Source organism: Schistocerca cancellata, chromosome 2, assembly GCF_023864275.1.
Source record: "Schistocerca cancellata isolate TAMUIC-IGC-003103 chromosome 2, iqSchCanc2.1, whole genome shotgun sequence".
In the NCBI taxonomy this organism is placed as follows: Eukaryota; Metazoa; Arthropoda; class Insecta; order Orthoptera; family Acrididae; genus Schistocerca; species Schistocerca cancellata.
Genome location: NC_064627.1, coordinates 466,165,420 through 466,189,140, shown reverse-complemented (window position 1 = coordinate 466,189,140; position 23,721 = coordinate 466,165,420). Strand labels below are relative to the sequence as shown.

The following is a 23,721-nucleotide window of genomic DNA, read 5'->3' as shown; positions in this document are numbered from 1 at the left end:
TAAGCTTTCCTTCTGTTTTTAGTTTCTCCAATGTTTTGAGTTTCGTTCCCATTGCTGCTGGTTTCCAGTTTTGTTTTTTTACCTTTTCCTAAGTCACATACCGGGCGTTAATGACCGTAGCGGTTTTGCGCCCTAAAACCATAAAAGGAGTATAGGGTCTGACAAAGATATTGCGGAGATTGAGTAGGTGAATCATGGTCTTGTCGAAGTACCTGATTGATACATTAAAGACCAGGATAGTACTGGGTGACAAATGGTGTGTTCCGAATTTGTTTTTTGGAGGGATCAGCAGTACCAGGATTGGATGTGATGGCCTGGGAAATCTCCTTTTGAACTAGGCTTTTGGGATAATTACATCTAGCGAAGGCTGAAGTGAGAGTGGTGGTGTATTGCAGTAAAGAGTCTGCATCCAAATAAATATGTTTGCGTCGAATGCCAAGGTTGTATGGGAGGGATTGTCTGACATGGAAAGGATGGCAACTGTCAAAATGTAAGTACTGTTACTTGTTAGTAGGTTTGATGTGGATGGAAGTGTGTGCTGGCCTTTGGCAAGGATGAGATCAGCATCAAGGAAAGCAGCATGGGATTTGGAATAGGACCATGTGAAATTTAATTGGGAGAATGTCTTTAGAGATTCCAGGAATTTTAACAGGTCAGCCTCATCATATTTCCATATGATGAAGATGTCGTCAATGTTTCTAAACCAAACCAGGGGCTGAAGGCTTATGGATCCTGTGAAAGTCCTCTCCAAGCCACCCATGGAAAGGTTGACCTAGGCAGGTGCCATCCTGGTTCCCATGGCCATACCCCTGAACTGTTTGAATGTCTGCCCCTCAAAGGTAAAGTAATTGTTGGTATGCATAAAGTTGATTAAGGTGAGCAAGAACAATGTCATAGGCTTGGAATCGTGTGGGCATTGACTGAGGAAATGTTCAGCAGTGGACAGACCATATACGTGGGGCATGTTGTTATAGAGGGATATGGCATCAGTGGTGATAAGCAAGGGGTGTGGTGGGAGTGGGACAGTCACAGATTTCAGTTGATTTGGAAAATGGTTGGTATCTTTAATATTGAAGGGAAGTCTTTGTACCATGGGTTGATCAATTAAGGCAGATATATGTTTGGCGGGTGCTTCGAAGCCAGCAACTATAGGTCAGCCAGGATGATTGGGTTTGTGGATCTTAAGAAAAACTAAAAGGAGGGGGTGCATGGTTTGGGTGGAGTAAGAAGTTCTATGGATTGAGGTGTAAGTCTTTGTGAGGGGCCTGATGTTTTTAGGAAGGACTGCTGGTCAGTTTAAATCAGAAGGATGGGATCTTGATGGCAGATGCTGTAAGTAGAGGTGTCAGATAGCTGGCATAGATCTTCACTAATGTACTCCTGTCGGTCAGGTACCACAGTGGTAGTTCCTTTGTCTGCTGGGAGGATAATGATGGAGTCATGAGATTTTAGGGAACATAGAGCCTGGAGTTCTGCAGAGGACAGGTTAGGGTCATGTTGTAGTGACCTGAGGAAAGGTTGTGAAGCAATGCTGGATGTGAGGAATTCTTGGAAGGCTTGTAAGGGATAATTCTGAGGTGCTGGGTCAAGTTGGGATCATGGTTGGAATGTTCAAGGCATGGTTCAGTGTCAGGTTTGGAAAGGTTTTGGGATTGGGTTGCAAAGTGATACTTCTAGTAAAGGAAAGTAGGTCCTTCACTAAAGCAGCTCAGTTAAATGCAGGTTTAGGGCTGAAAGAGAGACCCTTGGATAATACAGATAATTCAGGGGGAAGACTGCTTTGGCTGAGAGATTGAGAACACTGTACTGTTGTGATTGGTTTTTGTGATTGAGTTATTACAGGTCTGTGAGGCAGTGGTTAGGGCTGTGGTATGTTAAGGAGGTTGTCAAAGCTCGTTTTGTTGGAAAGGGATGGTGGGTGATGGTGTGGCTATTTGGAGAGCTGCAGAGGGGCCGGAAGAGGAACACCACATTTGAGGTAGTTTAGGAGAAGGTGGAATAGCTTTTTGAGGTGAAGTCTGGCATGTTATTGCAGTCTGAAATTGGCTTGCTGGATGATACCATCCAAGGAAACATGAGGGGCAGATAACTGCAGGATTTTGTAGGAGGAGAGAAGTCTGGTGGAGTGGAAACTGGCAGATGAGATCACAGAACTACTACTTCTCTACTTCTTTGTGATTAAAATATGATGATCACTTGTACTTATAACACACAAATTGTATGTAAACAAAACATCATTAATTGGGTAACATCAAACTTCTGTCAACACCACCATGCAACATGAGATCAGTACATAGAATGAATGAATATGAATGTAACATTTGGAAAGTCCAGGTTGGAATAACAACAGTTAGAAGATGGTAGATTGCTACTCATTGTAAAGATGACAGATTGAGTACCAGACAGGCACAGTGAAAAGGCTGTTACACACAAAGTGTTTGGACAAAGCCTTTTTCAGAAAAAAAAGTGGAGAACACACACACACACACACACACACACACACACACACACACACACACACACACACACACTTCGCAGAAGAGCGTCTGTGAAGTTTGGAAGTTAGGAGATGAGGTACTGGCAGAATTGAAGCTGTGACGGCGGCTCGTGAGTCCCGCGAAAGGCGAAGGTCCCAAGTTTGAGTCTCAGCCAGGCACACAGTTTTAATCTTCCAGGAAGTTTCATATCAGTGCACACTCCGCTGCAGAGTGAAAATCTCATTCTCTAGCTTCTTGAGTCAAAGGTACTAATCACTTCCTTCACTGACTTTCCACCATCCCTATCCCTTTATCTCCTGGATCCCCACTCATCACCACTGACTCCACTTCCCTATACACGAACATCTCTCATGCACACGGTATTGATGCTGTGGATACTACCTCTCCCAGTGCCCTTAAGATGCCAAACCTACCACCTCATTTATCATACACCTTACTAACTTTATCCTAACACACAACTACTACTCCTTTGTTGGAGAATTATACAAACAAATCTGCACTAGGTCATATTCTTGTGGAAGACTCAGTTTGGATGACCTGTCCAGTCCATGCACCCAGCACTTCCTATTAAAAGTCCAGTCACAGACGTATCCTACCCCATCAACAGCAGGGCCACCTAGAAAGCAGCCATGTCATATACCAGCTCTGATGCAATCGTTGTACAGTTTTTTTGAAAATTAGTATGGCTACCAGCTATTTGTCAACTAGGAAGGATGGCCACTGCCAAATTGTGTCAAAGAGCAAAGTGAGCTACCTTGTGGCAAAACATGTAGCAGCACATAACATGCTTAATTTCAATCGCTGCTTCACTACCTGTGCCATCTGGATCCTCCCCTCCACAGTTGCCCAAGTGTGGAGGGGAAGTGAACTGCACAGATGGGAGTTATGCTTCCAATACATTTTTTGCACACAAATCATCTTGGGCTCAACCTATGATAACCTACTGTCCCCAACCCACCACCCAACTGTTTCCAGCCCTCTGTCCTATAATTTCCTCCCAGTTCATGTCCCCTCACCCTCAATGTGCCCACTCTATGCCAGTGCACCCACCAGTCTTTTCCCTTCTCTGCTTGTGTCCTCCTCTGCTCTCCATCCTCCTGCTCTACTCCCCCTCACCCACAGGCTCCTGATGCTGCCTGGGCCTTGTTCTTCCACATTCGATAGTAGTCCCTGCATGCTCTGCCAGACATCTACATCTTCATCTATATTCTGCAAACCACTGTGAGGTGCTTGGCAGAGGGTACGTCTCATTGTACTAGTTGTTAGGTTTTCTTCCTGTCCCATTCACAGAAGGAGCACAGAAAGAATGATAGTTTGAATGCCTCTGTCTGTGCAGTAATTATTCTAATCTTATCTTCACAATCCCTATGTGAGAGTCACACAGGGGGTTGTATTATAGCCATAGAGTAATCATTTGAAGCCAGTTCTTGACTTTGTTACTAGTTTTCTCTGTACCACTCTCCCACAGATTAAACAAACCTGTGACCATTCATACTGCCCTTCTCTGTGTACATTCAACATCCCCTGTTAGTCTTGTGTGGTAAGGGCCCCACACACTTGAGCAATATTCTAGAACTGGTTGCACAAGTGATTTGTAAGCAATCTCCTTTGTAGACTGATATTAATTCTCCAGTATTCTACCAATGAACCGAAGTCTATCGCGTGCTTTACCCATGACTGGGGGGATATGAAATGGAACGATCACCTATGCTCAAAGTGTTGCAACCAGGTATTTGTATGAGTTGGCCAATTCCAACAGTGTCTCATTGATATTATAGTCATAGGATACTACATTTTTTTCCATTTTGTGAAGTGCGAAACTGTACATGTACGAACATTTAGAGCAAGTTGGCAATCTCTGCACCATGTTGAAATGGTATAAAAAGATCTGACTGAATATTTATGCAGCTTGTCTCAGATAGTACTTCATTATAGATAACAGCATCATCTGCAAAAAGCCTGATTTTACTATTAATATTATCTGCATGGTCATTAATATAAACATGAGCAGCAAGGGTCCCAGCACACTTCCCAGCGGCACACCCAAAGTTACTTCTACATCTGATAACATAACATGCTGTGTCCTCTCTACCAAGCAGTCCTCCACCCTGTGTAATTGTACTTTTGACAATAAACATAGGTGTGGTACTGAGTAACATTAAGAAGCACTGCATCTACCTGGATGCCTTGATCCAAAGCTAGCATGTCATGTAGGAAAAGTGCGAGTCGGGTTCCACATATTGATGTTTTTGAAATCCATGCTGGTTGGTACTGAGGAGGTCATTCTGTTTAGAATACGTGATTATGTTTCAGCTCAGAATACGTTCTAAGATTCTACAACAAATGAATGTCATAGATGTTGGATGGTAGTCTTGCGAATCACTTCTACTACGCTTCCTCTAGATGGATGTGACCTATGCCTTTTTCCAAGAACATGGCATGATTTTTTTAATTGAGGGATCTATGATTGATTGTGGTGGGATTCTGTTGGGGCATGGAGTTTTGTTCAATTTTAAAGATTTCAAATGTTTCTCAACACCACTGTCATTAATAATACTTATTTCATTCATCTTTTCAATGATAGGAGGATTAAATTGGGGCAGTTCTCCTGGGTTTTCCTTTGTAAAGGAACATTTGAAATCTGAGTTAAGCACTTCAGCTTTTGCTTTGCTACCCTCAATTTCAGTTCCCATCTCATTCTCTAGGGAATGGCCACTAACTTTGGTGCCACTATCAGCCTTTACATACAACCAGAATTTCATTAGGTTCTGCAAAAGATCACTTGACAGTATTCTGCTACAGTAGTCACTGAAGGCATCACGCATTGCTACCTTGTGAGCCAAACATGTTTCATTCAGTGTCTATCTATCTATAGCCCTGTGCTTTGTTTTACACCTATTACACAGTAACCTGTTTCTTTACAGTGATTGTGTACCATGGAAGTTCCCTCCCATTATGAGCTGTTCTACTGGGTACATATCTATCCAGTGAGTGGTCAGCTATTCTTTTAAACTTGAGCCACATTTTGTCTACATGTTCCTGTACTGTGCTGAAAGTTTCAAGTTCCTCATTGACATATGACACTACTGATATTTTAACTAATTTACTGAACATGTATATCTTTGTGCGTGTTTTAGTTGTTCTTTGTACTTTGCTAATCATTGTTGCCACAACCACATCATGGTAATTGATACCAGTTTCAACGTGGACATCCTCAAAGACATATGGTCTATTTGTTGCCATTAGATCCAACGTATTTAGATCATGAGAGGGGTACTTGTCTGTGTGTTGTAAGTACTTTTCACACAAGGCCTTTAGTAAAGTTTCACAGGCTGTCTCATCATGCCCACTGTAATGTTCCCAATTAATTTTTGGGCTATTAAATCTTCACCAATGATTACAATATGATTGGGGAACTTGTGTACAAGTGAATCGGGTTTCCTCTCAAGTTTTTGATTACATCAGGAGATAAGTCTGGTGGACAATAGAAGGATCCAATTATAATTTTATGTGCACCCCTGATACTGAGTCTTCCCCAAACAATCTCACATGCAGCCTCAATTTCTTTATCGATGAATCTGAGTTTCTTGTCCATTGTGGCAAATACGCTAGCTCCATGTACCTATCCTTTCTTTATACACTTAAATTTTCCCCAAAAATCCCACTGCTGTCAATTCCAGGTTTCAATTAGCTTTCTGTACCTAGTATTATGTGAGCTTCATTGCTTTCCATGAGCACTTCAAACTCTGGCAGTTTGTTGCGAATGCGTTAGTAGTTCACCATTAGGATTTTAATACTGACCTGTGGGAGATATTTCATTTGATCGTGCATGATACTTCTGGCTTTCCTACAGGTATCATTATCTGGATTGGATGGAGAGTCACCCAATCTGAAAAACCCTTGTGTGCACTCCAAACACAGTCAGCTACCTGAGTAGCAGCCTCTGATGTGTAGTGCACACCTGACCTATTTATGGCAACCCTACAGTTCTCAACCCTATGGTGCAAGTCCAGGAAGTCGCAGCCTAGCTTGTCGCAGAACCTTCAAAGTATCTGACTCAGTCCTTCAACTTGACTCAGAGCCAAAGGGCCACGATCAGTTCCAGGGACATTGCTGCAAATTCTGAGCTTCATTGAAACTCCATGCGCAAGGCTGGTATTCTCAGTCCCCTGTGCCAGTAACTGGAATGATCCAAGAATGACCTAAGAGCCCAGATGACAGGCATCATTTGTTCCAACGTGTGTCACAATCTGCAGTTGGCTGCACCATGTTCGTTCAGTGACTGCCGGAATTACGTCTTCTACATGTCGAGTGAGGCCTCAAGCTATACACACTAAGTGCATGTGGTGTCCTTTACTGCACATTGCTGTCGTTTCCCTAAGGGGTACCATCATTTGCCGTACATTTGAACCCCCAATGATTAATAGCGCCTTACGCTTTTGCACTTGCCTCCTCCTGACACCAAATAAAACCCACTGGCTCAGTTTCAGTGACAGACAGCACGTCAGACATGGTTAGGGGTATTGGTACAACGTCCTAAGTCCTCCCTGGTCTCTTGTCCATCCTGTACAGGATGCATAGATCTACCGTTGACACGCCACTCACAGTCAAATGGACAGATAATGACCCTCTACTTCCTGCAGAGGAGACGGGATCCACAGGAGAGGATAGTACTTGAATTACATCAGACATGCGTATCACACGTATACGACTCTTGGAAGCTCTTTCAACACACTGATTCGCAGCAGCTGCCAATTGTTTGACAATAAGCATAGGTGTCAGGGCGATTTCCAGCTGCTTACAAACATCAACCAACTCATCCTATGTTTGAGAACAGCATGCAGTGATTCTCCACATGCCTATAAAATAAGTTTTGCACAACATTTGTGTTGTCGTCTCTTCTATGAAGATTTTTTAAAAATAGTTTTCATTAATGAGTATCATTTGTCAGAATCTGGTGAAACTTTCAGAATTGTGTAATAGTTGTGGATTTTTGCTTAGAAATTTTATGTGATGTTATTGCCATACTGCAAGAGCAGACTGAGAAGAATCTTAACAGAAGGTGTATAGACAGCATTAGAAAACTTGCAGGAGCAACATGGATGCATGTAACTGAAGAGCATAATGCATAAATTTGGTCTGAAGGTGACCATTATCCAGCAGTGAACATTGATTGGCTGCTGCTGATGTTGATGATAATGTTTAATAATATAGATATCTAAAAATTGTTGGAAAGCGTTATGTACAGAAAATTGGTTAAATCCATCTGTGTGTTGACATGTTGAAGCATTTGCTCAGTGTTGTTAGCATTCTGCAGAATTTATTTTCAGTCTTTTCATTGAAGATGGACTGGGAGTTTGGTTAGAGATGCTTCTTAATTTCTATAGTTTCTAAAATGTCTGCCTGCCTTTGGGTAAACATGTCACACATTTATCTATTTCTAAGTGGCGTGTTTTCAGTAGATGGCAATGAGCCACTGCTTTATTATTTTGGGTGAGATGGGAAGAAGCACAGTGTTCCATGTATCTTGTAGAAGAATTATTCTCAATTTGTCCCATAGAAGCAGTCACATTCCAACACATGATTTCAGACACACTAATCTGTTTGAAGTCATCAGATAGATTTGGTTTGTGAATTAATTGCTATAGAAACTGTTCTTCATACAGAAACTTACATTTGCATTGCACTGCTTTAATATGTTTGCTATTTTGTAAGAAAGCTTCCCAACAAATTCAAGACTACGGTATTTAATCTTATCACCGTTAGTCTTTTATACGTGGATCTGTACAATGTACATACTTCTGTGCTATTGTTTTATGATTCAGGATATCTGTTTTCTGATCTGGGTAGCCTTTTTTGTTCACAATTTGTTTTAATATTTCTATTTCCTAAGTTAAATTCCAATGAGGTAGCTGAAGCTTCACTGCTCTTTGAAATGTAGATCTGAAAATGGTGTTAAATTCTGCTTTGATTGTTTAGCTTCTCCCAGCATATGTGTTGAAAGAATAGGTCGTGGGCATACCGTCAATATTCAATGTCCAAGAGGCACAATATTTCAGAAAGCAACCCTGTTTCCATCATTAGGTGTGCTGACAAACTGACCCTTAGGAGTGTGTGAGTGACTTATATCCCCTCCCTCTGCATTCTGATGTGTCATTGCTTATGCCATCCTTACTAGCTGAGTTGTTGGTGGTGTTGATGGTGGTGGATGCAGAGGCAGTATCAGAAGAATAGCTACTGGGGCTCAACACACCTCGGAAGTCATCTTGTTGTGTTTGCAGGGACCGATGACCTCAGCAGTTTAGTCCCATAGGGGCTTCTTGCCACTAGCTCATTGTATTTGCATAATACCTCGTTCTTCTCCTTCTCCAACAGCGATTTTTCCAGGTCTGGCTGAGAATGTTACTACAGTCCCATTTTATCAGCTGGTCCTTGTTTCTTATTTGAATAGCTTCTTTTATGACATGTCTGCCCCCCCTCCCCAATGCGCACACACACTCTCTCCTGCACACACCAGTGGCTGCATCAACACATACAATTTCCTGGTCTCATTATTGTATGTCTTATTCATTCTGGAATTTTCATTGTAATCAAATTATGTATAAGAAATTTTGAATGATAAAATCTTAAAATAAATTTTTCATATAACATTTTTGTCATCATAACTGAGTTGGTTTGAGGGATGAAATTGCTATGGTGTTGTTGTGCTCACACTGCAACACTTTAACTGTGATTAATTGTTTTCAGGTTTATGCCTGGGGCTATAATGGTGTTGGTCAGCTAGGCATTGGAAATACCTCAAACCAGCAGACACCAGTGAGAGTAAAAGGTATTCTTTGCTCTGTTGTGATCACAAAAGTGGAATGTGGTTATTCACATACATTAGCATTGTCAGATATGGGACAACTGTTTGCGTGGGGTAGCAATGGGTATGGTCAACTGGGCACTGGAACAAAATCAAACTGCAATTCACCAGTACAGATTGCACAGGATATTGGCAGGTTAGTTGGTGTATTATCTAATTGCTAATTATAACTATAAAATGTAAAAGGTACTTATGTAATTAGTTTACAGAATTAATAATGGATTTGTCATTTATCACTGTGCGACTTGGATGAAAATGGTGACTACATAAATATAGTGTCCTGTATAGAATGATAAGAAACAGCAATCTCTCATACTGTTGCTTTAACTATTTTTATGGTCTTATATGCCTTTTAGGGGATGATTGTTAACAATAAATTGTTGGTGATAAAAATGTGTAATAATGATGGCATTAGATATTTTTATCTCCATACATCTGTCATTTATATTTTCTGTTTTACTTGAATGTGTTCTAAAGTAGATGCTGGGAAATGGTATATGCCACTATATTGTACACTCACCTGTATATGCATTTATGTTAATGTGGATTCAATCAAAAAACAAAACCCACTTGTATCACTGCTATTTGGAATCAAGAAAGCCGGCTGCTGTGGTAGACCTGTGAAGCAGTTCTAGGCGCTTCAGTCCGGAACCACGCGGCTGCTTCGGTCGCAGGTTCGAATCCTGCCTCGGGCATGGATGTGTGTGATGTCCTTAGGTTAGTTAGGTTTAAGTAGGTCTAAGTCTGCAAGACTGATGACCTCATCTGTTAAGTCCCATAGTGCTTAGAGACATTTGAACCATTTTTTTGAATCAAGAAATGCTAACATATCATGTGCTGACAACTAACCTGACACTGATGGGTAATGGTAATAGGTATTGCTGTGACTTTTAAGAGTTTTATTGTTGTCCTAAATCCTTGAGAAGCTGTTAAGTACTCACTGAGATGTTGATCTAAACCATCATCACACCTCATGTTGCATGGTAAGATTTATATCATATCAGCTTCATTTCAGTAACTTTCTTCTCCATATACACTGAAGTGCCAGTGAAACTGGTGTAGGCATGCGTATGCAAATACGGAGATACGTAAACAGGCAGAATATGGCACTGCATTCATCAGTTCCTATATAAGACAAAAAGTGTCTGCCGCAGTTGTTAGAATGGTTACTGCTGCTACAATGGCAGCATCAAGATGTAAGTGACTTTGGACATGGTGTTACAGTTGGCGCATGAGTGATGGGGCACAGCATCTCCGAGGTAGTGATTAAGTGAAGATTTTCTCGTACAACCATTTCACAAGTGTACCGCGAATATCTAGAATCCGGTAAAACATCAAATGTCTGACATTGCTATGGCCGGAAAGAGATTCTGCAAGAATGGGACCAACGAGAACTGAAGAGAATTGTTCAACATGACAGAAGTGTAACCCTTCCACAGATTGCTGCAGATTTCAATGCTGGGCCATCAACAAGTTCCAGCATGCGACCATTCAATGAAATTTCATTGATCTGGGCTTTCGGAGCCAAAGGCCCACTCATGTACCTTTGATGACTGCACGACACAAAGCTTTACACCTCGCCTGGGCCCATCAACACCGATGCTGGACTGTTGATGACATGGAAACGTGTTGCCTTGTCAGATGAGTCTCGTTTCAGATTGTATCGAGCAGATGAATGTGTGTGGGTATGGAGACAACCTCATCAATCCATGGACCCTGCATGTCAGCGGAGGTCTGATAAAGGGTGGAGGCTCTGTAATGATGCGAGGTGTGTGCAGTTGGAGTTATATGGGACCCCTGATACGTCTAAATATGACTCTGACAGGTGACACATATGTAAGCATCCTGTTTGATCGCATGCATACATTTATGTCCATTGAGCATTCTGATATGGACTTGGGCAATTCCAGCAGTACAATGTGACACTGCACACATGCAGAATTGCTATAGAGTGGCTCCAGGAACGCTCTTCTGAGTCTAAACACTTCTGCTGGCCACAAACCTCCCCAGACATGAACATTATTCAGCATATCTGGGATACCTTGCAATGTGCTGTTCAGAAGAGATCAGCAGCCCCTTGTCCTGTCATGGACTCATGGACAGCCCTGCAGGATTCATGGTTTCAGTTTTCTCCAGCACTACTTCACATATTAGTTGAGTCCATGCCACATTGTATTGCGGCACTTCTTTGTGCTTTCGGGGGCCGTACACTGTATTGGGCTTGTGTACCAGTGTCTTTGGCTCATCAGTGTATGTCGTGGCATTATTGCCTGTCTGAGTATTTTATGATTAAACTATCCTCTATCAAGGGGGAATTCTATATTTTTTGCTTGTTCAGGATACAAATTAAAAGGGAGTAACACAAAAGTGCTGTTTAGACCAATGCTGTTTGTTTATTTTTTTCGTAAAAAACTACTACTTCTTGTAAAAACAATGTCAAACAAATGTAAAACTTGGAAACATCCTGATTGGAGAAAAGGAGAATGGCAGCTGGATCATGTATTTATGGACAAATTCTTCCACAAAGAAATCTACAATGTTTAAGTATTAAGAGGGGTAGATACAGGTTCAGATCATTACATTGTCAAAATCAAAATTAAGTTCACACCATTAAAAAGAAACCAAATTGCAATAAACGAAAGAGGAACTTCGATCCCCACCAATTAATTAGAAATGATAAATATAGAGAAGTCACACAAAACATAAAACTGACAGATAATTTAGAAGAACTGGTTCAAATTTTCGGGCAAGAAGCAGAAAATTTAGCCCCATTGAACCCACCTAAAAGACATGTCTGCTGGAAATCAGAATGTGACAAAGTTCATGAAGAAAGACATAATGCACGGTTAAAATTTCAAACAGACAAAACAGAAGAAAATGCAGCCAACCTCAAAAATATCAGGAAAAAGTTCACACAGATTATCAAGCAAACCAAGAGAAAATCACAGAAATATCTAATCGACTCAATAGAAGAAAATTGCCACAAAACGAATTCCAGAAACTTTATAAAATGTTTGGAAGACAATTGCAAAAATTTGCCCCTCCCATGTTAATGCTGAAAAGGGAAGATGGAAAAATGGCACATAACGACATCGAAAATGCTGAAATCATGGCAAAAGCATTTAGTAAACTTTTGAAATGTGAAGAACCCCAGGAACTTTTAGCAATTACTACAGACACACCTATCAAGACTCTACCTGGCCTCATAAATCCTCCAACAATCAAAGAGGTGGAAATGGCACTCAGAGAGATGAAAAATTATAAGGCATGTGGAGAAGACCAAGTTTTTGCAGAAATGTTGAAGTATGCCAGTGATACAGTTCGAATATCCTTACACATAGCCTTAACAAAAATCTAGATAACAGAAAAGTTTCCTGAACATTGGACCACAGCCATAATCCACCCAGTCCACAGAAAAGGAGGTAAAAACAACCCAGATAATTACAGAAGTGTCTCTCTCTTAGACTGCACATACAAGATTTTCTCCAGAATCCTATACAAGAGGATCAAAGAGCAACTAGAGGAAGAATTAGGTGAATACTAAGGAAGCTTCAGACCTTGGAGAAGCTGTGCAGAACAGATCATCACTTTAAAATTAGCCATAGCATATTACAAGAAACGAAATAAACCTCTTGTAATAACCTTCGTGGACTTCAAAAAAGCATATGACTGCATCCATAGAACTTCAATGTTAAAAATCTTAAGAAATTTTGGGCTCCATACAAAATTAATCAAAGTGATAGAACTCACCTTAACCAACACTGTATCAAAAGTCAAGTTCAGGGGGGAACTCTCTGAGCCATTCATCATAAAAACAGATTTAAGACTAGGAGATTGCTTGGCACCCCTGCTGCTCAACTGTGCTTTAGAATACTTAATGAGGGAAAGGTACAAGACTAACCCAAAGAGCATCCAAATTGGAAGACCCCAAAGACAACATAAGTTTAAGTTGTCTAGGATTTGCTGATGGCCTTGCTCTCTTGTCCAACAGTATTCACGAAACCAAACAAGTTATCTCACTACAGGTAATAGCACAGAAAATTGGGCTTGGAATATCCTTTGAAAAAACAGTCATCATGTTAACTGACTCACCACTCATAAACAAAATTGCCATAGGAAACCAAGAAATCAAAATTGTAGATAAATTTAAATATCTGGGAGAAATCATAACATATAACCTCAATGAAAAACCAGCGTGGCACAACAGAATAAACAAATTGACTAGACCACAATATATCATCAAGAACATATAAAACAAAAAGAGCCTGTCAATAGCAACAAAATTAAAACACTACGAAACAGCCACTCAACCAGACATAACATTCATAAGTGAAACCATCTTCAAAACAGCTAACACTGCACAAATAGGCAAAATACTCAAAATAGAGAAAAGAATCATCAGAATGTTCATCAACAAATCATGCCAGAAAGATGGACACTGGAGAGTAGCTGCAAATGAAACAGTCTACAAGGAAATAGAACCGGTAATGAGTACAATCAGGAAGAAACACTTTTCATTTTTCGGACATCTAATCAGAACACCAGAGAACAGGATCATCAGGAGAATAATAGAAAAATTGTGCAATAGTAAGTGCAACATTAAGTGGATTACAGAAATCAAGGAAGATATGGATTCGAAGACCTAAGAAACAAAACTGACAAAATCAGGAAACTCACAGATAAACAAACCAGACTGCAAATGAGAATCAACAAACAGACAATAGGAAGGGTGATTTCCAATGAAGAAAGAAGGATGAGATCTGAGAGAATGAAGAAGCACTGGGCTGACAGGAAACTGAAAAATTCTTTGTATGAAGTTGGCTAGAGTGGTCCAATGAAGGCCATAAAATGAGTTACAAAAACAAGATCAAACAATGGAAAATCCACAATGGAATTAGACCATACTATGAAAAGGATATATTGCTACTCACGTTATAGAGGAGACACTGAGTCACAGAAAGCCACAACAAAAACCCTACTATACATTTAGGCTTTTGGCCAAAATGCCTTCTTCTAAAGTAGAAAGCACAGACACATTCACACAAGTACCATTCACTCACTCACATGACCTCTCTCTCTGACTGCTGAGGCTCAGCGGCCAGAGACGACATCATATGTGTAAATGTGTACGTGCTGTCTACTTTAGAAGAGGGCAAGAGCTTGAATGTATTGAAGGAATCTTGTGGTGTTGCAGTTCTTATGTCCATGCTTGCTATGAAAATAGGAAGAGGAATTCCGCTTTATGCAAGACAGCTTTTCAGTTTCATTTTACCCAGACATGTTCCAGCACTTTCTGTGCTATCTTCAGGGGGGTTATTTTTTTCTTACTGTAACACCACAAGATGATTATTTCTATGCCAAGCCAGGTATACCCTTCGCAGCTCTTTAACAAATTCCAGATTATAATAATCAAAATTCAAAAAAACCATACTCAAAATAAAATTCAACAAGCTATGTTTGGCCTATAAAATAGTACCCAACAATCTAATCGTAACTGTAAACAACATGTTATCTACAGAACAACAGGCAAAATGTAAGGCTCAAATTTTGTGGATAAAGCAAGACATCCAGTCTTTGTATTAAAAAAATCAGGCTCTGAATATTGAACTATACAGATTGGATATAGAACTAGAAACCACATAAAGTATCCACCATTTTTGATGAATTAATGTACATGGTTAGAACATACACAGACACAATAATAGACAGAAAACATACAATCCAACAGAAAAAGCTCACTAAAATGGTAAACCCACAAACACCTACCAATCCCATCCCGAATGTAATACACACACCTTTCACAAAAGACTGGTTAATCTAATATATATAAAATTACTTGAAAAGGGTCCCAAGCATAACATAAACACAATGGTGTCACACAGGACAGTAGAAAATATCATAACAGAAATGGAACACATCATAAAGCAACAAGAAAAACTAAACGCACCTGAATTCAGTGCAAATCTAAGACGAGAACTAGTTGCAAAGGAAATATGAAACATAATCAAAGAGAACAAAATCACCATAAAAGAAAACACAAGGACTGCTGAAGAACAAACCTACAGAAAACTACAGAACAAATTAACACAAGAAAAAGCCATTATCGCAAAATCTGACAAGGATAATTCAGTTGTAGTCATAAACAGGAATACATAGACAAAACATTAGAATTCATCCAAAGCAACACCACCACAGAATTAAGAAGTGATCCAACAAACCGATACCAAAGTAACACAGAAAACTCTGAAAAACATAGAAACAATTTTTACAGAAACGTGGATTAAAAGAATGACAGAGAAAAATCCCAAAGCCCTGACCCAAAAATCATTGCCTAAAGTTCACAAACCTGGAATACCTTCACGTCCATTGATAAACTTCACCAAAGCACCCACATACTACTTAGCCAAATACATACACACTCTGCTACGGACAGTATACCAATACACTGCAAACAGAAGTTTAAAAAACTCAAGTGATGTAATAGGAAAAAATATGAAATGAAAACATACCAAACACAGCAACATTAATTTCATTTGACAAAATTTCCATGTACACACACATCCCAATAGAAGAAACCATCAACATCATAGAAAGAAACGTCCAACTACAACGAAACATACCCACAACAAACATACAAGAAATATCAGCCATACTCAGGCTCATCACAAAGCAAAACTACTCCATATTCAACAACAAATTTTACTCTCAACAAGATGGACTACCCATTAGATCCCAAATCAGTGGCCTCCTAGCTGACATTTTCCTCAGTCAGATAGAAAAACAAATTTTTGACAAAATAGTAATACCAAAACAGTACAAAATGATATATCGGTACAGATTTGTGGATGATATAATTTGCTTCATAGATGAACCACAGTCTCGCAGAAAGGAACTTCATGACAACATAAACTCCATCCATCCATAAACACAGTTCACCATTGAAACACAAACGGATGGAAAACTTAATTTCTTGGATCTCACCATACACAAGATAAACAACAAAATGAATTCACAATCTACAAGAAACCACAATCACCAGCACCATTATTCGTAACCAATCTAATCACCCCATAACTCACAAAGAGGCCAACTTCAGATATTTACTACACAGAATGAGCAAAACACCCATAAACAAACATGATTACACACAAGAACTGAACACAATAAAACAGACTGCACAGGAGAATGGATATGATGCAAAGAGAGTAGATAAAATAAACCACAAAATACAAAAACAAGCAACACACAACCATGAAACACAAACACACACACACACACACACACACACACACACACACACACACACACACACACACACACACACCAAATCAGCAGACAGTAAGCAACAAATGGCACATAATGACTTACAACAACAAAGTCACACACAGGATGGATAAAATACTAAAGAAACAGGGACTCAACAAAGCATACAGAGCCAACAACCCAATACAAAGCAGATGTGGAAGAAATGCCACCAAGACTGACAAATACAGCCAGTACAGTATATTCCAACTTACTTGCAACTGCTGTCAGTCTGTATGTGCGTCAAACATGCAGGAGTTCAGAACCAGATATAAGAACATCTCAGAGCACTGAAAAGCAATAGCTCACAGATCACCTGGTAGCACACAATAACACCAACAACATTGAAACCGACTTACAGATCCTTAAAACTAGTAGCAGCTTGTACCAAAAATTAACTATAGAAGAAAATTATCACATCCAAAAATCAATATCCCAAGGAAAGAAAGTATTAAATGAGTACACATCACCGTGCAATAAAGCCCTCTATTTGCAATTGAAGAACTATACAAATAACACCCACACCAAAAACTATTCATGAAGGAAAAAAAAAAAAAAAATTCTACAACAACATGTAATGGTGGTGAAAACTCTCCTCATGTTTGAAAATTAGTAGAAAGTGTGCTGTCAAATGACCATAAGTCACAGAAATCAGCATATTCACCTCATCAAAACATATGAGAAAATGCTAAAACATCAAAGTCGTAAGTTGCACACAAAAAAATGTGATATATACTCACTTCCGTTCGTAAATGCATAACAAATGGAGAAATAAAAATTATGTTTTGATGTTTGTAGGCGACAAGTTGTAGATTGTGTGGCAGACTAGCTACCAATGTAAATACCCAACAGCTTTATGTAAGGTAGGTAATATAATGCATACATCACTCTTTTGCTAATTAAGCTATAACTAGAACTTTAAACATAATGTAATAACAACATACAGTGCATCATGTCATTAATACATATCTCAACTGCGAACTGTAAACAAATGATGTATAATATTTTACAACAATTATTCATTCACAATTGTAAATATTTTGTACCAAAAGTTTCTCTAAATGTTAATATGTAACAACAGTTTTACAGTAAGAAAATAAAATAACCCACTGAAGATATCTCAAAAGTGCTGAAACATGTCTGGGTAAAATGAAATTGAAAAGGTGGCCTGCATAAGGTGGAATTCCTCATCCTATTTTCATAGCAAGCATGGACATAAGAAGAACTGCAACACCACAGGATGCCTGCTATACATTTAAGCTCTTGCCAAAACCCTTCTTCTAAAGTAGAAAGCACATAAACATTCACACACATGACTATGTCTATGACCACAGAGTCTCAGCAGTCAGAGACAGAGGTCATGTGAGTGTGTGAGTGGTACTTGTGTGAATGTGTCTGTGCTTTCTACTTTAGAAGAAGGTGTTTTGGCCAAAAGCCTAAATGTATAGTAGGGTTTTTGTTGTGCCTGTCTGTGACTCAGTATCTCCTCTAAAAGTGAATAGCAATCTACCCTTCTTATAGTACTGTCATACTTATCTTTTAGGTTTATTTTTTTATTTTAGCTCCTTGGTGTTTACAAATACTGCAGATTAATCTCTTTCTCTGAATCTCATTTACTTGCTTCAGAAACATTGGATTCTGTGCTATGTTGTGAAGTGCTTTTTCTTGAGTGATAGATGACACTAATATATCCACATTCCACTTAGTTTTTCTCTCTGCTACCTAATTGTAGGTAAGAATTCCTCCTTGAATGCTTTCAGTGCTGAATGAGGGGGAGGGGTGAGGATAGTGCTTGCTATGTCAGTGTCATTTCACATAGTGACTCAGGCCTGTAAATTGCATTCACATCAGTGACCTCAGTTTCAGCTGGAGATGGATCTGGAGCACTCGCAGATTATGTGGGAGCTAGTCAACATCGCGAGTGCACCAGCTGTAAGTCCTAGGCGTGCTTCACTTATTGGTGGTGAGCATGGTGAAGGAATGTTGTGTGTGGCAGAACTGCCCCACTCAAGTAGTATTAGACTTGCTCAGGGAAACTGAGCTTTGTGTCGATCAGTCTTTATTTTTCCCAGCTGCTCATGAGAAATTTATGGAGTGTGCAATTGCAAACAGTAACATTCCCAGTGGTTCAGTTGAATCATCAGTCAGCATATTCATCCATTTGAGCCAAACATACGACTTGTTTTCCTGAGGAAAATAAAAGAAGAAAAGGAACAGACCACGGATCACATATAAAAATATATTGATTCTAATAAAATGCAAGGCAATAACATTTGAAATAGTGTCCTTCTTCTACATGGAAATGGACTGGAAGGGTTCACCGGGATATTACAATCAATAAAGAAGTTACATAAAGAGACATTGCTTGAAGAAACTTGTGTTTCCATTAAGGCAACAACGTGTTGAAAAGGAAAATGATTATGTCAGTACCCAGTTACTGCTTGGTTAACACATTCAACTTCAGCTAGCATGTTGTCATGTACAGAAACCTTATATAGAAATTGTAGCAAACTTATAGAAATATTACGAAACAGAAATAGTGTGTATTTCCCAAAACATAATGAAAATTGTTACATTTTACTTGCTGGTTGTTCTTGAATATCTAAAGGCTTGCTTTATCCACTTAATAGCTGCAGCATTCATTTTGAAGCAAGTGCATTGATTCAGGTGCCAAAAGTGTGGCTACACCACTTTGGGTTATAATGGTTTTGTGGAGATTTTGTAATTGCTGCACACTATCTCAGAATGCCATGCTCTGAACTTGTGTAAATTGCTTAGTTAACTATCCAGTGTGTAGTACATACTGCAGAGTTGTCTTTGAAGACAATACGCATGAACTGAAAGCAATGAAGTTAATATCTTATACAGAGGGAAAGTATAATCATAAGGAACAGCCTCTATTATTTATTGTGACTTTTGCTTCAGCCCTGGAGACACTCTTAACGTTCTGATGACTTAAAGTGTGAGTGTGAATCTGGGTTATATCGGCTTATTCCCCCAAACCACCTTTCATTTCTTTTGGAGACAACTTACTTGGAATTTGCAGCCGCTCCTTTTTACTGGATAGCCAGCTGCTGGAAACCCTCTTGACTTCTTCTCCATCGAATGATGCTAGGCAAAGGAATTTTTAGACTCTTTCTACTTATTTCATAAGTAGACATACAGACTTTACTTTTCGTCAATTAACAATGTATTTGTCCTTCGTACACAAGAAAATTCTCACTTTCCACATGAATATGTAACTTCCTGCAAGTCTCTTGTACAATCAGACAAAGAAACAAATTGAGTTACAGTTAAAAGAAAGTTGGCTTGAATACCATGACCTTTCTTAGCGTGAACCACAAAATGAGTCTTGCCTCTAACAAGGTTGCATCAGGAGTCTGCAAGAGTACTTTCTCAACTGTTTTGGTTTTAATAACAATAGTCAATGACACAATGAGCACAGAGCTGCACATTAACTCCATAGTTCTTCCTTATACACTCACTAAAACAATCTGTCGATTGCCTGACAGTTACTTGTCAGTGCCATCTGACCGCCACATCTACTTTCTTCCTGCAACTGATTTTAAACCTGCACAAACAAATGTGATGCGCAGTAGGTAGGATTCCACCATCCCACACTCAATCCAGAATACTGTGTGTTCGAGATGGTAGAAAGCTGAGTGGTTCTAGAATTTACACAGAAATTTTCGAATCACTACAAAAAGAGTTGTGAAGATAATTGCAGCAACATGAATTTGGCAGTATGAAGTAGTACAAATACATGTACGTGTGAGTATACAAGTAGCTGAATAGTTTACCCTATACTGTGTATCATCACAACATCTACAAAAGCAACACAGGACAGAGTAGTAAGTGCAGTCACTATTAAAAAAACCAAAGTCCGTACACTCATAACAAGACCAAAGAAATATGCGCCAAGCCATAAGAAGTGCAGAATTTGTCTGATCGGAATGTTGCTCTCGACTATATGGAACCTTGCGCGTGCACAAGAGAAAATGTTTGCCTCAAAACTGGACAATTATTCATTGCAACTTCTGTAGTTTAATGGGAAGGAAAAGGGGTAGATGGAGAGCTATCATCATTAAAATGGCTCCCACCCTACAATGGAACATGAGTGAGTTTAGAAGATTCTTATGGAAGGATAAAGACTTACCTTGGGAAATTCTGTTCTTGGGCTTGAGAGAGATTCATCTAAAAGTGCGTAACACCCTGTGCAGAGTGGTTACAGCTTGCACGGAAAGGATGACGGAGAGGGCCACAAATGATGAAGCCTTGTTCTTGCATACCACTCCTTGCCTGCCACTCTCACTGCGAACTTGCTATTATAGTTGTAGCTATAGCACAGGTGCCTTGTAGGGTGACCATACATTCACTGTACATACCATCTAAGGAAACTGTAGACATACAGGCTCTCAATAATGTCATCATATATTTCTCACATCTTTCTCACCTTTTGTACTTGTTTTCATGTGTGCGACATGTTGTGGGACTCCACCACAATACACACCGGGACTGAACAATTGTGATACTTGCAGTCACAACAACACATACAGGGGGCAAAGCAAGTATTTCAGTACTGCTGCAGGGATGTTTCCCACAACTTATTTCTCAATATGCCCCGCCATCTTTGCTGATGCTGCTTAGTGGGAAGTTTGGTCTTACTCCAGTGGCCACTTCACAGTCTAGATAAACCTAGCAGTGCTTGAAAAGGAACCATTGAAGTGGGTGTTCAATATTGTGTGCTATACAGTCAGCTGACTGTGATTGAACTGTGTGAAATTTGAAGGAATGGGTGGATTATATTATGAATATGGCAGGTTCAAAAATCAAGTAATTGCAGAGAACTTTGCATCATTTTTGGCAGCGAGGTTAAATGTTGCCAAATTGAGGAGAGAAATATGAAATTGTGACTTGTGTTCCTGGGTACCATTAATATTACCATGAAGTTTACCAGAGTATGGGAGACCATTGGGAGGAATTCCTTAGCCAAAAGTCATGGGGAACAAACATAGTGTGTAGTTCACATTTTATAGATTTTCTATGTCATTGTGGGTTGAGAACAGATGGCTGATGTATCAACAAGGTAAGGATCACCACCACCATCCACCATCTGGGTATTAGGCTGACTGCTGGTATCAACACAGAACCAACCCCAACTGCCAGACTGTGCAGTGTCTTATGAGTAACAATGGTTCATAGAGTGGCAACAGTACTTAGTGCATTAAATGTATAGATTCTTGTGCAATATGAAGTTATTGGCATGCTGATAGATTTCGAAACCTAACTACAAGGTACAAAGCAAATTGAATTGCATGGAAAGCTAGAGCTTATGACGTATAAAGTGGCAAAAGTTACTGTCCTTACAGGTTAGTATCATCAACCACCATGGGTGCTATGGAGTCCCAGAATTATTTAGACATACTATATTGTGCTAGGAAGAGTATGTCAGATGATTAATTTTATAACATCTTATGTCTGTGCCATAATTTGATTCCAATATGTACTGATGAGTGTAAGTGGGGGAACAATCTTGGATGCTGTTTGGTATGTCCTGATTCTGTTCTCAGAATCAGATTACAAAACAAGTGCTTCAGTAAGAAGCAGATGGACATGCAGTCTTGAATGCTCAAGAGCAATTGAGATAGATTTGGGATTAGAAATTTCTTATCTGCTTGAATTCTTGTAAGTGCATGTGCCCAGCAGAGAAATCATTCGTTTACGCACAAGACATCCTCATCACCCTAATCTCTCAAGTGAAGAAGGTGAATTCGGGGCAATGAACTGGAAGGCATAGCAACAAGGGGACTCACACAGTGTGATTCTCCACTACATTCAGTGTCCTTGTTGGAGCACAATGTCATGTGCCATATCGAGGAAGAATAGTAGGAATTGAGGCTAAGAAGTCATGGTCAGAATCACTTACCACCTGGTGCTTGTGTAACTCCTTCTGGCCATGGGAGTGAGGCGAGATGCTCACAACTTGCCTCCAAATGTGGCAGTCTGGCTCACTCTTTCTTTATGCAGAAACAGGAACCACTGGTTTGGAGTGCTTTTAGTCCCTGGCTAGTTGATGAGTACAAAATTAAAAGACTGCACCACATTTTCTAATGAAAGAACAGCCCATTGCTTGGCTAGTGATGTGCGCTCTGTTTTACCTAACAAGTGTACTATCAAAATTGGTCACACTACAAACTCTTATCTGAAATCTTTGGAAGGAACACATACTTAAGTATTTGGTATTTTGGCTGGCTCTAAAAGCCAGCCATTTTATATTTCCCATATTTGAGCAGATTTATAGCATGTTTTTGTCCACTTTACCTTTCAAGGTATTATTATTATTATTATTATTATATTTTCCTACTGTCTGATTTTTATTTATTTTGTCTGTAAGTTATATCTGAAGGCCATGCCGTTATCAGTGTGTGGAGATTCTGATCGAGCTCTAGGACACCTTAAAGACAAAAACTTCCTACAAACCAGTTTTAATCTCTGAAACCTCTGAATTGTGTCATATTGTGTATGTGTTTTGTTTCACAATGAAACTGCCAAATTCCTCATGCCCCTCCCATATTCCCTCCTCCCCCTACCCATTTTCAAGTGTGTACTTTGTGCTTCTATGCAGATTTAAACACTTTTGCAATTTTTTCCTCTACACAGCCTTTCAATGTGTTCTTTCATTCTGTGTAACAACATTGTTTCTTGTCTGCATAAACCTGTTTTTTATCTTTTTGAGTGCTATAATTCTTCTATATACTACATTAATTTTCCTTCCAGAATTTTCTACAGTGATACATTAGCATTTCTGTTATGATAGTTATGCTATAAGTGCTTTGCATGTGTTTTCTATTCCTTGGAACCTACACCAATATCATCTCACATCTTCAAAGTGATGCTCCTGATGAGGTGCTTTTAGTGAGTTGAATTGAAGTACTGCTACAGGGTGGATGCAATTGTTTTCCTTGCCTCTTTATTCTGGTCAGTCAACATTTTTGATTCCCAGCATGCTCAGATCTTTCAGTAGCACAGTTTTTCAATTATGGCCACCACACTGCC

General features: G+C 39.5%; 1 protein-coding gene across 2 annotated transcripts in view; it reads left to right on the top strand.

Moving 5' to 3' along the window:
* The window catches only part of LOC126161974 (RCC1 and BTB domain-containing protein 1-like), a 219,791-nt gene that overhangs the window by 68,962 nt on the left and 127,108 nt on the right, over positions 1-23,721 (top strand). For both annotated transcript variants that reach the window (XR_007534982.1, XM_049918165.1), the window contains exon 6: positions 9,246-9,499. Coding sequence is in view for 1 of the 2 variants with exons in the window: in XM_049918165.1 (XP_049774122.1) it covers positions 9,246-9,499 (254 nt within the window). In the remaining variant the exon portion in view is untranslated. The remainder of the gene's footprint in view (positions 1-9,245; positions 9,500-23,721) is intronic.